Source organism: Stegastes partitus, unplaced genomic scaffold, assembly GCF_000690725.1.
Source record: "Stegastes partitus isolate 25-593 unplaced genomic scaffold, Stegastes_partitus-1.0.2 Scaffold182, whole genome shotgun sequence".
Classification (NCBI taxonomy): Eukaryota; Metazoa; Chordata; class Actinopteri; family Pomacentridae; genus Stegastes; species Stegastes partitus.
In genome coordinates this window covers 308,799-330,249 of record NW_007577913.1, presented here as the reverse complement: position 1 = coordinate 330,249, position 21,451 = coordinate 308,799, and the positions used below count along the sequence as shown (strand labels likewise).

The 21,451-nt window shown below is 40.8% G+C and overlaps 2 protein-coding genes across 2 annotated transcripts in view; both read right to left on the bottom strand.

Moving 5' to 3' along the window:
• Window positions 1–8,730, bottom strand: part of LOC103356075 (monocarboxylate transporter 2-like) — a 16,331-nt gene extending 7,601 nt beyond the window's left edge. Inside the window, exons 1-3 of the mRNA XM_008280125.1 lie at window positions 8,490–8,730; window positions 3,638–3,781; window positions 1,067–1,879 (exon numbers count right to left, since the gene is read on the bottom strand). Coding sequence (XP_008278347.1) covers window positions 1,067–1,879; window positions 3,638–3,781; window positions 8,490–8,730 — 1,198 coding nt within the window. The remainder of the gene's footprint in view (window positions 1–1,066; window positions 1,880–3,637; window positions 3,782–8,489) is intronic.
• A 3,520-nt stretch (window positions 8,731–12,250) lies between these two features.
• Window positions 12,251–19,080, bottom strand: kbtbd8 (kelch repeat and BTB (POZ) domain containing 8). Its single transcript, XM_008280124.1, has 5 exons — window positions 19,065–19,080; window positions 17,163–17,370; window positions 16,657–16,963; window positions 15,658–16,477; window positions 12,251–15,508 (listed from the first exon to the last, which is right to left on the bottom strand). The coding sequence occupies exons 1-5, from the start codon at window positions 19,078–19,080 to the stop codon at window positions 15,045–15,047; spliced, it is 1,815 nt and encodes a 604-aa protein (XP_008278346.1). The 3' UTR covers window positions 12,251–15,044.
• Between the last annotated feature and the right edge of the window lie 2,371 nt (window positions 19,081–21,451).

The window sequence follows — 21,451 nt, the reverse complement described above, 5'->3', positions numbered from 1 at the left end:
CTCTTCCAACACACCTGATTCAAATGATCAGCTCATCATCAAGCTCTGCAGAAGCCTGATAACGATCCTGATCATTTGAATCAGGTGTGTTGGAAGAGGGAAACGTCTAAAACATGCAGGATTGTGGTCCTCGAGGACCAGGATTGCCCACCCCTGAACTAGGTAGTGTCACAACAGATGATTGACAGATGCTCTTCAACAGAATTTCCAACAAGGTTTCCCATTTATTGTCTACGTAAGCGGCCATGAAAGGCCTTCTGGCAGCGTTGCGATGTGTTTCAAGAGACAGAGCATCACTTTGCCTGCTCCTCATTTGCTTAAAGTTCAGCTCTGATTGCCTTTAAACACCTCTGGAAACTCTAGCATAGTTTTTAAACTAACATTTGCAGATCCCAAATGACTACACATTCCGCAAGTGCATTGCTAATTTCTGGATTCAAATCTTTTCGTTTCGGTGAACTCCTTTCGCTATATAAGTGAAAGTTCCCAAATGAGCCGCCATGTTGGTCTGATGTTATAACCAGGAGCAGTCAGCCGACAAGTGAAGCATTTGTCCAATCAGGTGCAGCCGACGTTTGTGGGTGAAGCTTGTGTTGGATTCTTGTTGAAGAGCACATGTCGGTCATCTGTTGTGAAACTGCCCAGTTGTACGCTCACCAGGCATCAGATGTTGAGAAGCAGGAGGATCAAGAAACCCCCACCAACAGGCTTCACCCCGTATGAAAGTTTTTTGGAGGTTTACAGAGTCCTTGAGTTATGACTGCACACCCCGATTTGCATTAAGCAGCCGAGACCTTAACTTTATGCAAATGAGGAGCAGGCAATATGTTGCTCCGTCTTTCGAAACGCATCGCAACACTAACAGAATGCGTTTCATGGCTGCTTACATAGACGATGAATGGGAAGCATTCACATCCAGTGGGCACATACCATGACTAATCAGATTCATGAATCAATAGACAGATAAGCACTTTTTATATGTTAATTATATGTTAATTAAGTGGTATTGTTTATCACACTAAGGCTGCCATGTTTGAGTGGATTGTTTGTGTTCAGGGTGCGTTACCTGCAGCAGGTGGTCCCAGGAGCATGGGGACGCACTCTATAATGGTGACCAGTCCAACAGCACTGGGGAAGCGTTCGTTTCCCATCAGGTCCATGAGGCATTCGAATATCAGGGCGAAAACCATGCCAAAGCCTATGCCGAAAAACACTGCGTAGACCACCAGGAAGGCGTAGCTCTTAATCAGAGGGCACAGTAAGTGGCACGTACCCTGGAAAACCATGGCAAAGCTGAAGAAGTACTGGATTCTGGGCCTGATCCACTTGCTGTTGGCTATCAAGCCGGTTCCAGGACGAACAAACATGTCAACAAAGCCCATAATAGAGAGGAGATAGGCGGCGGAGTACTTCTCTACGCCTTGGTTAATGGCATACGCCGAGAGGAACACAATGGGCGCATAGGCACCAAAGATGAACATCACGTTTCCTATGAGGTAAATCACGAATCCTCTATCCTTGAAAAAGGAAATATCCAAAAACGTCTTTAAGTTCTTCACAAAGCTTCGTTTTATCTTTGTGTTCTGCTTATCTGGTTGTTCCACTTTCTTCGGTGGTGCACAAGAGGACGGTCTACAAAGTGGAGTGACAGGCCTCATCAGGGCCCCAGCAACACAACAGTTGAGCATCATGCCCCCGAGGATAAGCAGACTTCCTCTCCAGCCAAATTGGCCCAGTAGATATTGGTTAACTGGGGCCAGGAAACAAAGAAACACTGGACTCCCAGCCATGGCCAGTCCATTGGCGAGAGGACGTTTGGCTAGAAAATATTTACTGATAATGGTAAGGGATGCATTCAAGTTTAAGGAGAGTCCACAACCTGTATAGAGAGAAACAATAAAAAGACAACAGTCACATTTTAAAAACCTCCAGTAAGAAAACCTCACTAAAGCTGAACTCCAAAGGGTACTTACTAAATTAAATTAAGAGTGATTCTGCTTGGTGCTCATTAAGGTTCCATCTCATTTCACTTTTGCCAGCTAAAATCTCATTACAGAATGCTGGAATTCTTTCAGAAATAATTTCTCCATTCAAGTAGAAATAAATTAGGGAGCCTGGGTAATACATTCACTCTCTTGCCTTTCTACCCAGAAAATTTTAATTTAATAGCACCTTATTTTGAAGAAGATGAAGAGCTACAGCTACATGGTTAGGATGCTCTCCTTCTCTCCTTCCAATGTCAATTTATTCTTCTTCTCTCGATCCATAGGAAAGCTCATGGATTTTTTTTTTGTTTTTTTTTCTCTATTTGAAGTACAAACAGGGCATTACTCTATGATGTTTTATAGAAAAAGTGTATTTCAGCAATGTTTTTCTTCCATTTTTCTTCCATAATGAGAAACCCAGCAACAATCTCTTTTCTTTTTGCTTTTTCTGCATTTATGAGTTACTGAATTACTATTGTAAGACAATGTAGCCATAACAAGTAACTCGAAGCACTGGAGAGGATAGTTTCTGTGTTGGAAAACTTATCCAAGGGTCAAGACAACATTTCAGATTTCTTAACAACTCATAAAGTCTTTGGCAATCCAAAGATCAAGTATCAAAACGTGGCAATTTATTGTATATTAGTCCACTTACTGTACTGTCAATAAGGCCAGACTTGGCCTCCCACACTGTACAAGTTGAGGCTTGAGGACACAAGAAAACTACGGAACCTTTACCCTTTGTTACCATGAGCAATGTCCAAAGGCATTTAATTCATTCCCTTGGTGCCCTGCATTTAAATTTGCGTAAAGGTTCTCCAAACAACCAGAAGGATTCAGCAGTACAACGACAAGTTCATCATCCCTCACTAGCAGCATAATTGTTGGAACACCGCAGAAAAAAATAAACTGCATTCACATTCTAGAAAAAGAAGTTATGAAAAGTCCTTCACTGTGTTTGGGGTGCTTTTCTATTAAATGATCATTTTTGAATGTGCAGGTATTTGTGAATATGTAAGCATTTGTCTGCATGCCTGCTGGGTAAAAGTGCCTGATGCCTATGTGTCAGTGTGCCAGGGCACAGGGGAACAGAGCAGGGCGCCCACATGCCCCCGGGCACCAACCATGGCCCGACCACTTGCTGGGCCTATTAATCCTTCACGGGAGCCCTTGGCAGGGTAATGAGCCTCGTAGGGTGGCAGAGAGCCCCCATGTGACGACCATGATTGGAGCCTACGGGAGAGTACAGAGGGCCATGGAAGACCATGCTCTCTGGGATCAGAGATGGCTCTGTCTTAATTACTGTCCTGGTCCTGGTCCCCTTGGTGCTCCAACTGCACCCCAGGAGCCGGGGCAGACGCCCAGGGCTCTGACGAACAGCACGGCAGCCCAGTTAAGGGAAGCAGATCTGAACCAAGAGATTCTGAAAGGATGGGAAAAGATGCTGATTGCCAACCTCCCAGCCGCAGAGGGGCTTAACCAAGGCTGATGGGAGCAGTAAGCAAAAAAGGTAAACAAGTCTGGGATTTATCGCGTGAAATCTTCTTAGTTCAATAAGCTCCCAAATCAATCTGCCTCAAACTTTTCAGGAAGCAGTGAAACAAAATATTGGAAAGAAAGGAAAATATTTAAAGAACATCAAATGACTGTACCTCCGATGATACCAATGCAAAAGTAGAGATAAACGATGGAGCTCCCAAAAGATGCGGTTGTCATAGAAACTCCACACATCAAACCGCCCGTTATGACGACTGGTCGGCTTCCAAAGCGAGTGACCAGCATACTGCTCACCGGTCCTGCAGAAAAAGACGAGAAGGACAAAGAACAAGCGGCTGATTATGTCCTATGTATTAACTGTTTTAGCAATTAACTTGCCTACTACTTTCAGGTAAGTTAATATGATACATATAAACCAAGGGTAAAAGGACATCACACCGGGTGATGGAACACCTCCACACTTTTGCGTCCGCCGCAAAGTAACCCGGCAACTCATTATACTTTCCCCTGATAATGTAAAATACTACACTCAGTGATCAATCAGCAATTAAACAGCCTTTTATATGCTGTCACCCTTTCCTTCACTCATAACCTTGCCTGGAAGAGTGACATTGCACCAGCAGACTCTCTGCGGCATGCCATGATGAAAACTTCCACATTCTGATTGCTATTAATACCAGTTGTTTCCACATATATATTGAATTTATACAAATCATGTAGAAATTCGAGAGGAGCGTCACTCAAGGCTGCCACGATTACTGAACGTGCGGCTGCTTTTCCAGAAAATGTTGGATGTGCGGATGGTGATGAATGAAAAGCAGAAAGCGGAGCACATGTTTGGTAGATACCTACTGTTCTTGGAGAGCATGTTTACCTTGGCTGATGATTAAATGTGACAAAAAGCTGCAATTATTTTAGCAAATAGAATCTGTGTGAACAAAAGTAGATTTTTAAATTCATGCAAAAGTAAAGATATTTGTGTATTTATGTTTGCTACAGCCAGCCATGAAAGATTTCTATCATCATTATTATTATTCACATATAGAAAAGCCATGGTTATCTCAGAGAGCATGAGTGACTGTTAGCTGTGGATGGTTTAGCTCCGCAACAGCAGCAGAAACAAGGTAAGACGGTGCTGCTACAGACTGTTACTGTTAGTTCATGGCCGTTAAAGTTTGTGTTCGGTGGGTGTTCAGCGCTTCAGTGTGGGTCAGGGACACTCAGCTGCAGATGAATGGGGTTGGAAAAATGAATGTGTCATTTTGATATGCTTATAAATATTCTGATAAAAGCAAAAAAAAAAAAAAGAAACATGCTCACGAGCCAGTTTGATCCATGTTACATTTGGTCATGATTGTTTTGTTTTTTCGTCATAATAATACAAATCATTCTGATCATATCGTGATGACGGGTAGCGTTGCAGTTAGCCCTGTTGACTGTATTATTTATCACCCTGTTATACAGAGCAGCTTGCAGGTTGTTTTTGTACCGACTCTGGTGTAAACAGGCTCTAATATTTGCGACCGTAAATTTTCCATGTCAGCTGAAGAACGTTTTTAAACCGTGAAAAGAAAAGGAGATGTCTGTAATGATTTGACTGAAACAAAATAATTGATTCGACTAAATATCTTAAGTTTATTGAACTTTAACAGTTTAGATTTATAATTTGACTTTGACTGCAGTTAATTCACCTTTTCAACACAGCAAAGTAACTTATGTTTTTAAACTGAATTAGCTTAAAACACTACACTAAAAACTATTTCAGTGCAAACACACGTACATTATGCATGCACAAAATTAGTAAAAATGTATTTTTTGTCGCTTCTGCTGAGCAAATGTAAAGCATTATACCTCAAAACTGTATTTCCAGTGCATGAAATAAAAATATCCATCCCGCTGTTTATACAGTTAACCAGATGCCAGCGGGGGTCAAAGATAGATCATCTTTCTCACTGTCTCTGTGTCACAATAGGGCATTTCTCGTACTACCACCATTTCCATTTCCATTATAAGTTTATCATTCGGACTCCTTGTGTCAGAGGTTTTCTGAAAAGGCTGTCATGTCTCTCCCATGGGGGCCTGGTGTCAGACCCCAGTGTGCCGAACCTTCCTCTGATATATTCCCCCTGTCTCTCTCCTCCACTGGGTGACATTGCTGAAGCCTTGCCAAGGACAATATGATAAAGCCCTGTGCCTGAGCCACGGTGGAGGGGAATATTTCACCAGTTAGGCCTCCCTGAGTTGAGTGCAGGTGAGTCACATACCCTGCTGTCCGGTAACCTTGAAAACAACTACTGATGAACTCGTGTAAATCCTTTACAAGACTTTCTGTGTCATCCACCGATGACACAAATACCTATATTATGAAGATGGGGCGCACGTTGTGAAAAAAAGACTTGCTTCACTTATTGTGGAAGCTTTGGCGCGACTTCTTGGACTAAATGATGAATCGAAATATCCAAATTACAGGATGTGCGATTTTCTAATAAAGCTAAAATGTGTCACAAACTATTATTATAAATGAAGCATTGTGGTGCTACGGTGATGTCCCAGCCTGAAAATCATATTGTATTAAGGTAGGGAAACATGCATGTTTGGAAAAGACTGCTGCAAAAATCCTATCATCAGTAAAAACAATGATTCCATCAGAATTGTTAAGATACTGCGACATCTTTCAAAAATAATCACAATATGAATTTTTTTTGCATATCTTTCAGCTCCTACTCTTAAACTGCAGATCATCCTCTTTCATTATACAAACTCACTGTTCTCCTAATGCAACAAATTCACCACTGAACCATCAACAGTATGCTCTATTTAACGGGACAAGTAGTTTTTTAATGTTGGTAGAAGACTACATGTCTCTTGCTCTCTCCACAACTCATCTCCTTTAAACTAAACATTACAGGGATATTTGTTTCAGCCACTAAAATACATTTTCGAGTATTGTGTAAGGATGACTCAGTTTAAAAAGCCAAAAATGATGAAAACCACCATACAAAAGTAGTTTGAAGGTGTGAGTTACTGCAGTTACTAGTTCCTGGTTGGAGATATAACGCGACAGCAGTGAAGCTTTGTAAATATATTCCTTATGAACCTGAGCATTGAATAGGAAAAGCAACAGCAACTAATTGGTGAGGGTACTTAAATTTAAGTCAGGTGAGTAATACACACTGGCAACATCCCTCCTATTAGGCAGCCTACAGCTATTTCAGTCACTCATGTGAAGTCAATTTATCAGTTATCCATCCGTCCAAATGAATGGACAGTACAACCACACAAAAGCTTGTAGAAAATGCAGAACTTAAAGGATGTTTTCCCCCATTTGCTATGAAATCTGGATGTTCTTCTTCATAGTTTGGCCGTAATGCTGTTTTACGTGTACAAATAAGCACCACAGTCGTTGCAAACACTGAGCGTATCTGCAGTCTGCTGGTTGTTAAGTATTCTTTGTACTCTTTCTGATCTGTTCAAGTACAACTTTCAACAGGAGACGTAAGGCGCTTTCAAGAGGGTTTGATCAGCAGACCATCATCAGTGCCAGTTCTTGAAGTTATACTTGATGTGTGAAAGCCCTGCAGGAGCACAATACAATACAATACAAAGGAACAAGAGAAAGAAAAAAAGTGTTCAGCCTGGTTAGCCTGCAGGCTGTTATTGTCCAGCCAATACAAAATGCATTCTGCGGCTGTGTAAAGTGTAAAAGGTGCTGACTACAGAACATGTGATTACCACTTGGAATTCCAAGCAGCTCAGGTTGTTGTATTGAACCGGTTGGCTTATTGATGTAGCATATCTGCTGATCTTAGCTTGTCACGGCTGCATCAGTGTTTGTCAGCTGATGATTAAGACACTGCAGAACAGCAATGCTAAACACATGGTTGAGATCGCTTGGAGACATCGGTGCCATTACATGGTTCAACCACGAGAAAATAAAACTGTCCCAACTAGAAAATATCCGTTTGGAAAAAAATACATTCATTTCATCAGATTGCTCATATGGATTCTAGATAAGTCATTATTTCAGGTGTCTTTTTTCTTTAAATTACATTTTGACGTACATTCATTTCTGACAACCATATTCCTGATAGCTGAGCAATATCAAAATTTAATCTACCGTAAATCCCAGACTATAAGCCGCCACTTTCTTCACACGCTTTGAACACTGCGGCTTAAACAATGATGCGGCTAATTTATGGATTTTTACTAGTTTTACGAATTTGCCTCGAGACGTAAGTGACATTGAGAGCGAAAGAGAGACTGAGGAAGTGTGTGAGGAAGTCGTTCTGAGGCTGTTCAACTCCGACACTGAAGAAGACGACTTCAGTGGTTTTAGTGCGCAGGAGGAAGATAGCGATCTATGACTTTTCCTGGTAGGTTGGGGGAAAAAAAGCATTTACGGTACATATTTGTGTATGTGACTGAAAAGTATACTAAAAGTTTAAAATCTTATGTTACAACGTTTTAAAGTTAGTGGGTGCGGCTTATATTCAGGTGCGCTCAATCGTATGGAAATTGTGGTAATCACAAAGATGAAAGAAATGTTCAGATTAGAAAAATATGAACTGAGAGCGCTATAGTTTGAATCTGTGGTTTATTTAGGTGTCTTTTTAGGGCCACATGAAGCATGTTTTCACTGTGCCCACCTTAAGAGCACATTATTAACTGTAAATTAGACTGAACAATGTGTTGTTGTATCAGGAAACACACACATATTTATGGAGACTAAAGATTGGCTAAACAAAAAATCAATGTAATTAGAAGGGAACTGTAAATCTGTGCCTTGGTTTAACTGCTACCAGTATTGATGTTGCAGTGTGAAATAGTCTCAGTTCAACAACAAATTTAAGAAGCACATTATTGACACGTGTTCCTGGTTAATAAAATAATAAAAACAACTCATCCGTGAAAGATCCTTCATTGCTAAATTGTTCACAGGGGAAGCTACTGATAAAAGAATCTATTATTCCATATGAACCAACCAAATGTGTGACCGGATCGACTCACCGCCTGCATACATTACAGCCAGCATGATGGAGGAAATCCACGCTATTTCGCTGGAGCTGGCCCCTAAGTCCTCTTGGATATCCTTGAAGAAAATGGAAAGGGCTTTGGGTGTTGAGTAAGCAAATCCAATGGAAATGTGGGCCCCGAACACCACCATCCAGCCCCAACCGCCATCCAGGGGTTTGTAGCCCAACGCATCTGCTGGAGCAGGGGACATGATCCTGTTCAGGGAGTAGAACATGTGTGAGGTTTTCAAACCAACAAAACGACTAAAAAAACAGATATTTAAAAGATTAGCCAGATTTCAAAGGGCACTGATGAGACACCAACTGAATCAGAGCTTTTACTGTTTCCTGATGCTGTGAAAGGTTTGTTCAACTAATTTGTAAATACAAGAGCAGGCAATAATGAAGAGAAACACAAAAGCTGTTTTTCATCAGTAATGAAGCTCATCTGTAATAAAGCAAGCGAATGTTAAAATAACTGTGATTTCGAAGTTCATAAATTACTCAGTGGACCTATAAATAATGGAGCTGTTACTTTTTTTGGCACCAAATGGAGATGTGTCATATCGTACTATGAGTAAAGATTCTTTGGGGGGGATTCAGCAGAGAATACATCACCCTCAATATTTAGAACACATAAAAAAAATTAGGTGTAAAATTATAACATTGAATAGATGCAAACATGTGTGAAGGAAGAGGTCTTTTTCTCCTCAGCACTCAAGTCTTCTACTAAAGTATGACCCAGGCGTTCATACAGCTCCTGAACCTTTGTGGCGAACAGAATTACTGAGCGGAAACCTTGCTGACACACATGCGAGCTATTAAAGCCCAGGGTTTTATAAATTCATTCAAATCAATCCATTATTCATCGACGTGAACAGGTGCCGCACACTCGTTTTGAAGAGGGTACTTTACCGAACAAAAAACACAAAAGAGGCCGGAAGATTAATCCAGCCTAAATGTAAGTTGCCTCTGCAGGCATAATATTAAATAAGTAAAGTTGATTTATAGGAGAGCAAATGTTCCATTAATTGCTGAATAATACTACTTGAATAAGTGTTTTCTTTTACGTAACACAAGACATTTCCGCAATAAATTAATGCGGGAACAGGGGCGGAGCAAAGAGGGGGTCCAAGGTGGCCCCAGCCAAGTCTGGCCTCTCCACTCAAGCAATAGTGAAGCCAGTTGGACGACTACACATGTCCTCGCACGGCTCAAGTCATATCCAGTAACGCTTATTTTTCTGGCAGAACTTTTTCTTTTTGTCTGCGACTGTCGTTGGATGACTTTTACCAGCCCCCTCCCCCAAAAAAAGTGTATAGACAGTGTAAAAGCACATGATTTTTTATATGTAAATAAAGAATCTGTTCATGTTTTGTTATAAGTATGATTTCGGTTCAGCTGTGGATTTAACTGAAGCTCTTGTTCAGACCTATTAAGAAGAGCTCTCCAAAGAAGCAAAAGGCTGGATGGACACAGTGTGACGTCTTGACTTGGTGGAATAAGTGTTTTCGTATCCTAATTTAATTTCAATTATTTCATGAGCTTCATCAACGATTAACAGTCTGACTCCAAAACTTCCGATAGGTTTGAAATTGGGGTTTTTTTTTTGGCACAACTACACCATTTATCAGCTAGAATCTGCCAAAACAAAAAGAATTGACCTGTTTTTAACTCTCCCATGGTCTTTCAAATAATCCTATGTGACTTTGGCTTCCATCTGTGAACTGTACTCAATCTAGGCTTAAAATTGTGATATTTCACCAAAATCACTGCATTCTACGTGTCTCTTTAAAAATGTTGCCAAGAGATAAACCATTTACACTAATCGGGTTCTGTAACAAACTAAAACTTCTATGCAACTTGGCACAACCATGAAGCCATTAGTGAGCCAGCTGCCACCAACAATCATGAGACAAAATTACAGGGACTTTACGCCAAACCGCAGGCTGCGTTTACACAGATGAGACTGAAGACAAGTATGAACAGAAATTAAATCTATAAGCACTAAAATATTTACAGTATGTAGAGCCATCCTCCCCCCACCCAGCTGAGTCATTTGTTTTTCAACTTTTGTCAAAATAATTAATTCTTTTTAGAATTTATGACAATTATACCTTTTTTTATACAGCACAAAACAACATGTGTGGGTTCTCTCTGCTGTTTCCATAGAGGTGCAGGAAGATTGTTGCAGTAAATAAAAACAAGCCCACAGTGAGGAAAATGTGACATAAGCAAAATAGACAGATGACACGGGAACTGGTTGGGGTTCAGAGGCTTAAAACAAAAAGCATAACTTTAGCAATTGCCCCAGTTGTGTTCCATGAAGAACTGTACATGAGTTCTCGTGTACTTCTACAGGGCAGTCTTGCTTCCATAAGCACTTAATAAAAATGAGTAATCCAAACAAAAATGACAACAATTTGCTCAACAAAAATAATAAATAAATCAACAAGACATTGTGCCATGCCTATACAAACTGTCTGATTCCACAACTGTTCAGAAAAATTCACGCACATGTTTTTTTAATTTTTGCAAAATAATTCATTAAAGAAATTAAACTGTGGTTATTGCACAAGTGACATTTCTTGAGTCCTCTCTACATCTAGCCATGGTTGTGTGGTTTCCATATATTTGTTTGCTGTGAAAAATGAGCCCACAGTGAGTAAAACTGTAACCAGAGGGGGGAAAAAAACAACACATGACCCCATAGAAACTTGTTGGGGTTTAGAGGATTAAAGAACTTTAGCAACAGTTCCACAGTTTCAATCAATTGAAATGCAAATGAAACGCCTTTTTATCTCCACTGTATGACTCCTTGTGTACAATAAGTGACCACAAAGGACTATTTATCTGACAACAACTTGCTCAGAAACACACAAATCAACAACATATTGTGCCGCCCCCATGATTAAAAAAAAGAAAAAAAAAGCCGGTTCCACCATTGCGCACGGGCACAAACTTAAAAACTCACGACAATGCAGGAAATGAAGAGTTTGGTGCTAAATATTTCCTGGAGGGGGGGAAACCCTGACACCTCCTGCTTGAGTCGTCGCCCCCTAAAGCCCACGAATGAAACATAACAATTAAAAAAAGTGGAACATATGTCTTACTAGCGCAGATCCAACTACTTTACGCAGCGTTTAACGCCAGTGAGGCATCACTAACTACACCTTCTGCTTCTCTAAATCGCAACAACAGCTGATCAACCCAGCGATCACCGACCTACAGCTGCCTTTCACTGTGACATTTAAGTTTTTTTCTTTTCGTCCTGACTAACAATCAGCTCTTCCACGAGGAGTCGGAATGGAGGAAACACTTCTACACGTGGCCACGCAGCGATCGAAACCAGCGAAAACAAAGCAGCGCCACAGTCGAGCCTTCGTGCGTAAAAGTCGGAGCGTCTCATGAACGCGTTTATTAGAAAAGTCCAACTTTACCTTCCAGTGAGCGCCTCCGCAGTTTATCTGTGCCAAAGTTGGCGACGCAAGTTCGTCTGCTTCTTTATTTGACGCCTGATCACGTGTGTCACAGCCTGTCCCCCCCGAGGGAGGTTTTCTCTACAGCTTTCACTACTTGTGGATCTCCCCCCTCAACGTCACGTCTCTGAGCCTGGAGGTCACAGTGCTGTCTGTGGCGTGACAACAGTGTGACAAAAAACACAAGAGCCTCCAGTGAGCGTCTACATGCAGAACAGATCCATCAAGAAAACAACATCACATACATGTCAAAGTAATAAAGCCAAAACCAACAAACTTCACTTTTAATAGTTTTATTTTCAAATTATGTGCAATGTGAATTTCACAGTTGAGCTCAACAACCACTATAACCCGAAAAACCCCCAAAAAACCAGACAAACCGGCAAAGTAAAAAGTGAGGAAAGAAATTGGAGACACAATGGAATAGCACCCATAAAAGCGATGCATGGAGATGACCAGAAATGACGGCCACCGACTCTCCAACACAGAAAGCAGAATTTGTCCTTTTCTTTTTTTTTTGTCTTTTTTCATATATAGCTTGCTGTATTACATGACTGGTGTTTGAAACGTGGTGTAACAATGGAGTTACTTGATCTGTAATGCTTAGTTTCAGTGAGATGTTACAAAGAAAGAACTACTGTACTACAGGAAAAAGAAAAAAAAAACAAAAACCTAAATGCATCACTTGTGCAGGTAATCATTTTTTTTCCTCAACAGAGCAGGATTACTCTACCATAACTAAATAGATAATTACATAAAAAGGGAAGGAAAGAAAAAAAAAACAGCCACTGGAGATAACAAAAAGAAAAAAAATCACATCTATTTTTTTTTCAAGTTATAAAAGAAACTGAAGATAAGTTTAGAAAACTGTGCAAGTACAGCAAACCTATAGTACAGTATATTACACATAACAAAAAAAAAAAATCTTAAATACAGTACTGTGTATCAGTAGAAATCCTGAGAGTTCTCTGTTCCTGGTTCTCAAATGGCCATCTGTAGACATGTAGATGAAACTCAGACCCACACTCGCCCTTGATGAGGGCTTTCTGGGGGGCATTGTCCAAGCTGGGTCAATGAAAAAAAAAAAAAACATCAGCTTAAAGTCCATCAACAGTGGATCTTCTCTTGGAGAAGTAAATCATATCCTCAAGTCCTTATAGAATGCGACTCTTCTGGTATTAATTTCCATGTAAATCTCTTAGATGATTGCTATGTGGTTACCAAAAACCCTTTTTAAACACAATAGAGGGGCGCTCTTTGTTGAGATACAAGGGAAATGTGTAGTGCAAAGATGACACAGGAACCTGCATGAGGAAACTGACGGCACTGAAAATGTCCCACTTTGACAGGGAACGCCGCTCAGCGGTGGCATTCGTCTATACAAGATTGTCAAAAAAACAACAAACAAAAAAAAAAAGCAGCACCAACAGTTTGTGTCCTCTGTGTGATGGCGTGTAAAGACGGATTCATGGCTGTTTAGATGAATTAGCACACAACCCGGGATCACCCTCGCTCGTGTAAATAGTCTGCTTGTTCAAGAGGGTGCTTCGTAAAGTTTGCAGTTAAGGACCGCTGAAGTGGAGAGTGATTCAGTGCAACGCTGAGTAAGACTATCAGATATTCTTCATCAGGAGGAACAGTTTTTGATTCTGATGCCCCTTTTTTCTAGCCACAGGCACATTGGCATCACAAATTACCTGCACTAAATTACACATCACTTCAAGCCTGTACCCATGCAACAGCCAAACAATCATTATTGGTACTACCGTGATTTTCACTAGCAGACACAAGCACACAAAACAATTAATGCACTTTTACTAAGGTAATACAACATAATATAGCCTAATCACAGTTCCATGATTTATTGCTACCACAAAATTCGGTTCAATGTCCACAACAACTATATCAAGACCTCAAATGCTTTTTTTTTCGTTTTGGCATTTAAGAGGAAGGATCTTTCGACCATTTTTCAAATGATTCTAATCTGATGTCAAAAAAAACAACCTCAGAGCTCAATGCTGAACCGAGCGTCTCGCGCAGATGCTTCATCAACACGACGGCCTGAAATGTCCCTTTTCTCCTAATCCAACATCTCTGAAGTTTCTGAGGTAAACCTGTTAGTTGGTCTGAACTTGCCACTTAGTGTTGCCACAAATTTGACTCCGTCCTTAATTCTCCAATGTGGAGAGTGAATATTCTAAGAGTTCACTTAAACGTTCTTAGCATGTGACACAAAATGGATGCCAACTCAAAGAGCGGGAGGTGCGAGCCCCCATTCAACTGGAATCTCAAACGAAAAAGAAAAAAAAAAAAATAGCTCGGAAGTCACACATAGTGTATTGTTTGACACACTGACGCTTGTGAAGGAAGAGGGGGGGCCGTAAAAATATCACACAAGCTTCAACCTTTAAAAACACTAAGGTAATGTACGTCACAAGCACACTTCAAATTAAAACTTGTCGATAAAATGAGCTGAAGAGAGGCGTGAACACAGAATAGGGAAGGAAAAAACACACACACACGCACGCGCGCACACAAACCTCAGAGCCAGCAACCTACTAATGAGCTAAGGTACTCATCTTACCCGTATGAATATATAATTCATATAGTTATTTATACAGATATATAGATATATATAGATTTTCACTTTATGCTGAGACATAGCATCCATATCTCCAGAGGGAAACCTAGCCAACACCCTCATTCGCATGCTTAACATTTGTAAAAATCCATAACTATTCATGTATCCAAAACAAAAAAATAGAACAACATGGCTCAACAACAAGCAAAAAATAGGATAATTGCACTTATGATTCATTGTACGGTTTTGTTAGACAAGCCTCAGTGTGGGTAGTTGGTGCTGTCTGCACAAAAAGAAAAAAAAAAAAAATACTGCAATCTTTAAAAGCACCCCCATGTTGATCATGTTAAACCAAAGGTTGAACGACTTAAGACTTAACCAAAAAACAATGGTCCGTGTGGTGCAAACCCAAGGTAACACCAGGCACAAGGCAGGTAGGACCACACTACTCCCTCCGCCTCATAGATTGGGTTCACAAAAATCAGCTACCTCAAAGCACTTTCTGTAGACATTGTGGATAAAGTTTGGCCACCACACATTCAAAATGGCGACCCAAATCCCAGAGGCGATCGGGTGTGTCATAGACTTTGGTCCATACGTCTGCGTCATCGTCATACTGGTAAAGGGAGTTCTTGCGGCTGGTGCGAAACACGTGCTCCTCCACCACGACCTGTGTGGCTCGTACAAACAGGTGCAGCTTGCCCTGCAGCAGCATGGCCTTGATGTACGGGCTTGTGGCTTGGTCAAAGGGCAGATCTCTCTTGCGGCTCCATGTGTTCTTCTCAATGTCGTAGACCTCCACAGTGAAGGTGCGCTGGTGGTTCCTGCAGATGCCGGCAATGTAGTAGATGCAGTTTTTATACAAGGCAGCCAGACCCTGACTCCGAGGGACACTCATTGGGGCCAGATGACTCCAGTAGTCCTTCCGGGGATCAAAGCAGAAGAAATATTCACCTGTGGAAAACAAAAACAAGTGTTATTTAGAACTGCGCACGGCTGCTTTAACATAGTTTGTGAGAGACGTTAATGTCCCAAATTGTACATATTTTCACATCATTTTGAATTAGTGAGAAAAGTGATTCCCTTCAGCAGAATAATCTCACCTTGGAGGATATAGATGCGGTCTCTATACTCCACAGCACTGTGAAACTCCATGGCCACTGGCATAGGACTGACTGCTGTCCAACAGTTGTCCCTGGCATCATAGCACTCGACTGATTTTAATGCATTTCGCCCGTCACCTTCATAAACTCGACCTCCCAGTGCATAAAGCTTCCCACAGCAGTGCACAAGCCTGCATCCTATCCTTGCTCTAAGCAGAGGTGCACGTGGAAGCCATCGGTTGCCTGCGTGTTCGTACTGCCAGAAGTCACTCTCCGCTCGATGGTCTATGGACACCTCGCTGTTGCTCGGTCGGTACCCGCCGGCGATGTAGATGTCGTTCTCTGAGGACACCAAGATACCGACCTCCCGGAGATCGTTAGGTGGTTTGCAGAGCTTGAACACCCGTCCTGTGGCTGTGTCCAGGCAAGGCACCGTCTGCTTCTTACCTGAGTGTTTATGAGCAGCATCAAAGCAGATGACCATCTCAGAAGCAGTCATACCGAGCCGCTGTGGGCAGCCATTAGTGCCAGTGAGGCGAGCTTTGGCCTCAGCAGGGTCTTTTGACAGGGACAGGGCACAAGCAAAAGGGGCAGGTATTCGACTGAGAAAGGCCTCATCCAGCAAAGGCAGACGGATGCATTGGGAAAAAACCTCAGCTAGGTGGGCTTCACGGCCAGGCAGATCATGCTCCAGCCAACGGACAATGCTGTCATAGACATGCTCTTCCTTCTCGACATTGAGGTCGTCATTGTTCAAAATGCTGACCAACTGCTCCTTAGTCATCTGGAGGAACTCTTGCTCCCATGATACACACAAGAACTAAAACAAAGATTTAAAATGTTTCAGTTTTTAGCAGCCAAACATGCTGGTCTCAAAGAATGCACAATTACAAGACCAGACTAAAATGCTGGTGGAATGAAGTAGCAGCAGCCATAATGATTAAATCAGAAATAAACTAACTGTTAAGAAACCAATCCAGTGCTCGTGTTCAAACTGACCTTCTTGCGGATGTAATCTTGCGAGCGTTCCCTCAGTTCCTGGTGTCCATACGCATCAGCAAACATGTAGACCCCTATACAGTTCTGAGGGTCAAGCCGGCTGATCATGAACTGGGCACACTGATCCTGCAGAGCAGGAATCTGGAAAATGCTGGCTGCAGTGAACAGGGCCTGGACATTGGACTCAGAGAGCGTGACCCTGGATGTGTAGGCATAGTCTAGGACGAGGTGCATGGATTCGGATTCCACCCCAACAATTTTGACCTCACGCTGACTGCTCTCTGTAAGGCCACTGGTGAACATGGACCTGGCGGTGAAGGTAAAAAAAACAAATTATATGATATTAATCCACTATCGTGCTAAAAATTCAAAAGGACATTCAATCAAAATATTATAAAATTCATCAGTTAACCTGTAACTGACTCTAAAACCAAAACAGTTTATTCAGCTATTAGCCTCTTAACATTTGCAAACAAACACTTACATACATATCCAGCATTTCATACCTAAAATACGGGCTGATTGCTGCAAGAACATTTCGGTGGCATGAGAAAGTCTTGCCATGGTCCACTTCTACGACGATGTCTGTGAGCTGTGCTTCATCATACAAGGCTTTCAGCTGCTGAAGGATGTTACAGGCATGAACAGCATCTACCCCGTTGTAGTTGGTGGTTGGAGGAGTCCCATTTTGTACTTGTAACAGCTTCCCTACCTCTAAACAACACAATGCAAAGAGAGGAAACACATAATATCACCGTTGCACCTTTACAAGTGACACTCGCACCACAAAACACACTGAAACACTTCATTAGATTCCTTTACAACAACTAAATGAAAAGTGATGAGTCAAAGGATCATAAAATACCAGCTGGCAAAAGGTAATTCCTGCTCCTTAATTTAATCACTCTTACATAAAGGAGTCTCGTGAAAACAGAAAAATAAATACAAGTTGATAACACCTGCACTGTGTCATATATTTTGACAGAACACAAGATGACAGAGATGGTAGAGTTTGACAAAACACAAAGATGCCTACTTTAATGCCGACAACAGCGATCGTAAATCAATACCATGTTAAGATGAGATTACATTTTTGCAGTAGATATAGAACATAAATGTGGATCAAGAAAGCAGGAGGACGACATAAAGTAAAAGTCCAGCCAATTTAAACTTGGCATTCAGGTGCACAGGACCTGCATTTAACCCATGTGGTGTGAGCACTCACCACTGGGCTATCAGGTTGCCCTGCATTATACATTTTTGACATGAATGAAGTCTAAATAAATGCTGCCCACTGCATGTGCTTTCAAATGAGAAAAGCACAGTATTTAGTTTGAGCTCAAAATAGACACAATAACTTAAAAGTTCATTTAAATAATTCTATATGTGTTGATTTTTTTCTACATCTGCTTGTTTCTAACTTTAGACCGAGCTAGCTGACTTTCTCATGGACTGCATCAAGACACAGGGACAACATGTGGGCCTTATACACTCGTAAATTCAATGGTCTTTCCATATAGTAGCATGTGCAAAGTAAACATGTTTCTTATCACACGTGTTGTGTCAAGTTACCCAAGTGGCACCTCAACATTATGTGTTCTGCAATGCTTCACTGTCGCCTTATATTCTTAAATTCAACTGAGCAAAAACTTTTTCCAACAAATACCTCGTGTTGGGCAACGCTAACTCTTGACAGGACAAAGACTCGCAATGGGGTGAATAGAAAACTACTGTCTCGCCAGGTGGTAGCTAGCTGGCTAACATCTCGTGTCATTGCCCGGCGCCTGCACTAACTGTCTGGTTAGCGAATAAGACTGAAAACAAACTTGAGGCACACTAACTATTTAGTAGCGAGGCTGGATAATGCCTCGTTTGAATGTTTGCTCACGGTCGGGTTAGCTGGTTGACGTGCGAGCTTAACTTTTAGCAGACAGCTAGGCACCAAGCTAACGTTAGCAAGTTTTCTTTGACACAACATTGCGAGATATAAAGGGCGATAAAAACCTCAAAGGTTTGAGTGGTAACATTCATGTCTCACAAAAACATGACAGCATTTAGCGCGACGTCTACTGCAATAGTTTGTTAACAGCAACTATTACTACAACTTGTCAAACCTTTGTCTCTTGTCATAAACAACTGTTTACACAATCAGCTGTGGGTAGCGAGCTAACCGGCCGAAAGTTAGCCAGACAGCTAACGTTAGCAGCCTAGCCAGGCTAACGACAACCAACAGTTTTGAGGAGTCGCTTTGAACGTGACCCTTTTCAACGAGAATGCAACATGTCACGACTTCTTCAAGTGACCTGTAAGGCTACACTCGGTGAACACATAAACACACAAATTAGAACTTTAAATGGCACTGTTTAAGTCTGAGTAGTACACAAAACAATGAAGATTTTTTTGCTAACCTCCACTGGCAGCCATTCTCTCCAGTCTGTCTCGGAGCAGACCGAGAAACGTCAGTGAGTGCACAGCGGAGCCCCGGAAACAAGAAGCAGCCAATCACAGGTGGAGCCTGGATTTGACAGCCAATCAGAGTCCTTATATCTGAAATAGGAAAAAAGTTAATGCTGTATGGGTAAATTAGCTTCACACAGTAACTGAATCACAGGCTGCACTCAATCCAGTTAGCTAAAAGAAGCCGAAGCTGCGGCAGCGTCTGAACAGGTGGATCCAGAGTAGTTTAAAGCAGAGCGCAAACACTGTGAGTTAAGTAGTTTGATACCACAAACATGTTGCAGACTGCATATGGATCTTAAAACCATAAAAGTCTTGAGAAATTTCCTGATTGATACTGAGATGCACAGTTACAAGCTTTTTGCATCCCATTCCCACATTCTTTGAGCTGTTTTCTTACTTTAAAAAAATAAAACAAAATCAACTTAGCTTGGCAAATAATTCTTCAGAGAGAAATGTCATAATTGAAGCCCTTTTGAAGAGAGAATTTATATGTCTTGATGTCTGACAACTACAGGTCAGGATCCGATCAAACATTTTAAATTCACATTTTGGAGCAGCTTGTTTTCAGTAAGTTAAATGATTTTCTGAACTGTCATCATATTGTTGAAAAATACCAATCCAGTGTTTGGATCAGTCATAGTACTGAGATTGCACTGGTCAAAATTGTATTGATATATATTCGCACTACTTGACTTAAATACATTTTATTCTTTTGTACAGACTTCACCGTCTGATTGCTCTCTCTGGTACTGTTTTGAACTGGTTTCAAACTTATCTTACTGACAGAGAATTTTCTGTAAGCATAAATTAATGTTTATCTATAGGCTATAAAATGCATTATGGAGCATTGTGGTAGAATTTTAGGCCCTGCATTTTTAACCTGTATATTTGAACGATGTCATCAGGAGGCAAAGTGTCAGTTTCCATAGTTACGCTGATGGCATACAGTTATACATCACCATGTCTTTACTGTGTTTTAGGTATAAAGTTATGGATGGCAGAGAATTTTTTAAAGTCTTGGTCTTTGGTGTGGAAAGTCAGAGATGAGAAACTTTATGTGACACTGGAACCACTGACATGTCAACAAGTGATACATTTTGCAGTCATCTTTGACTCAGATCTCAGTTTTGAGCCACACATTAAAAACATCATTGTGCTTCATTCATTTATCATGTGAAGAACATTACCAGTTTTCCTCTTGAGCCATACAGAGACACTACTGCACGCTTTTATTCCCTGAAGGGTCGTAATGCTCTGCTGTTTGGTCTCCTCAAAAAGAATACCTCTCAACTATAACTGCTTTAGTTTTATGTTTTTGTTGTTCCCTTCTCTTCTGAAAGGAAATTAGTATTGCATTCTATTTAAATAAAGAGATTTTTAGGCCACCTCTGGGGATCGACCAATCATCACCCTGACCCATTATCATATCTGATATCAGCATTTTCCTGGTAATCGGTATCATTATGACCAATTCCTGATGAAATGAATACATTGATTTCAAAATGTGCTATTTTGGCTCTGATGCTATGAAATTCAGTTTTGTTTCATATTAAATAATTAAGTAAATACATCAATAAACAAATCATAATATAAAACAAATAAATATGGCTATGAAATAAATCCTGAAATTAAAAAATGAGGCAATAAATATCTAAATAAAATTAATAATTTAATAAATACATTTGCATTTTACAAAGAAAATTTGCAAATCATACAGTCATTACTTTTAGGGGACATTTTTTTTTTCCATAAAGATGTAAAGAATGTACAGTGCCATGAAAAATTATTTGACCTCTTATCGAATTCTTATTTTTTAAATAATATTTCCCCCTCTTAATATCTCAGACCATCAAACAAATGTAAATATTAGACAAAGATAACCTACGTAAACACAACATGTAGTTTTTAAATGATGATTTAATTTTTTAAGGGAAAAAAGCTATCCAAACCTACCTGGCCCTGTGTGAAAATGTAGTTGCCACCCTTGTTTAATCATGAAATAACTGCGGCTAATCACATTTTTTGGGACAGCTGAGTTCAATTTCACCGACCACACCCAATCCTGATTACCTCCAGACCTGTTCAATCAAGAAATCACTTCAATAGAACTTGTCTGACAAAATGAAGTCGGCCGAAAGAGCTCAAAAAGCTGCAACAAAATGCCACCATCCAAGGAAATTCAAGACCAGATGAGATATAAAGTAGTCAACATCTATCAGTCTGGAAATGGTTACAAAGCCACTTCTAAAGCTTTAAGACTCTAGCAAACCACTTATTATCCACAAATGGAGAAAACATGGAACAGTGGTGAACCTTCCCAGAAGCAGCCGACCGG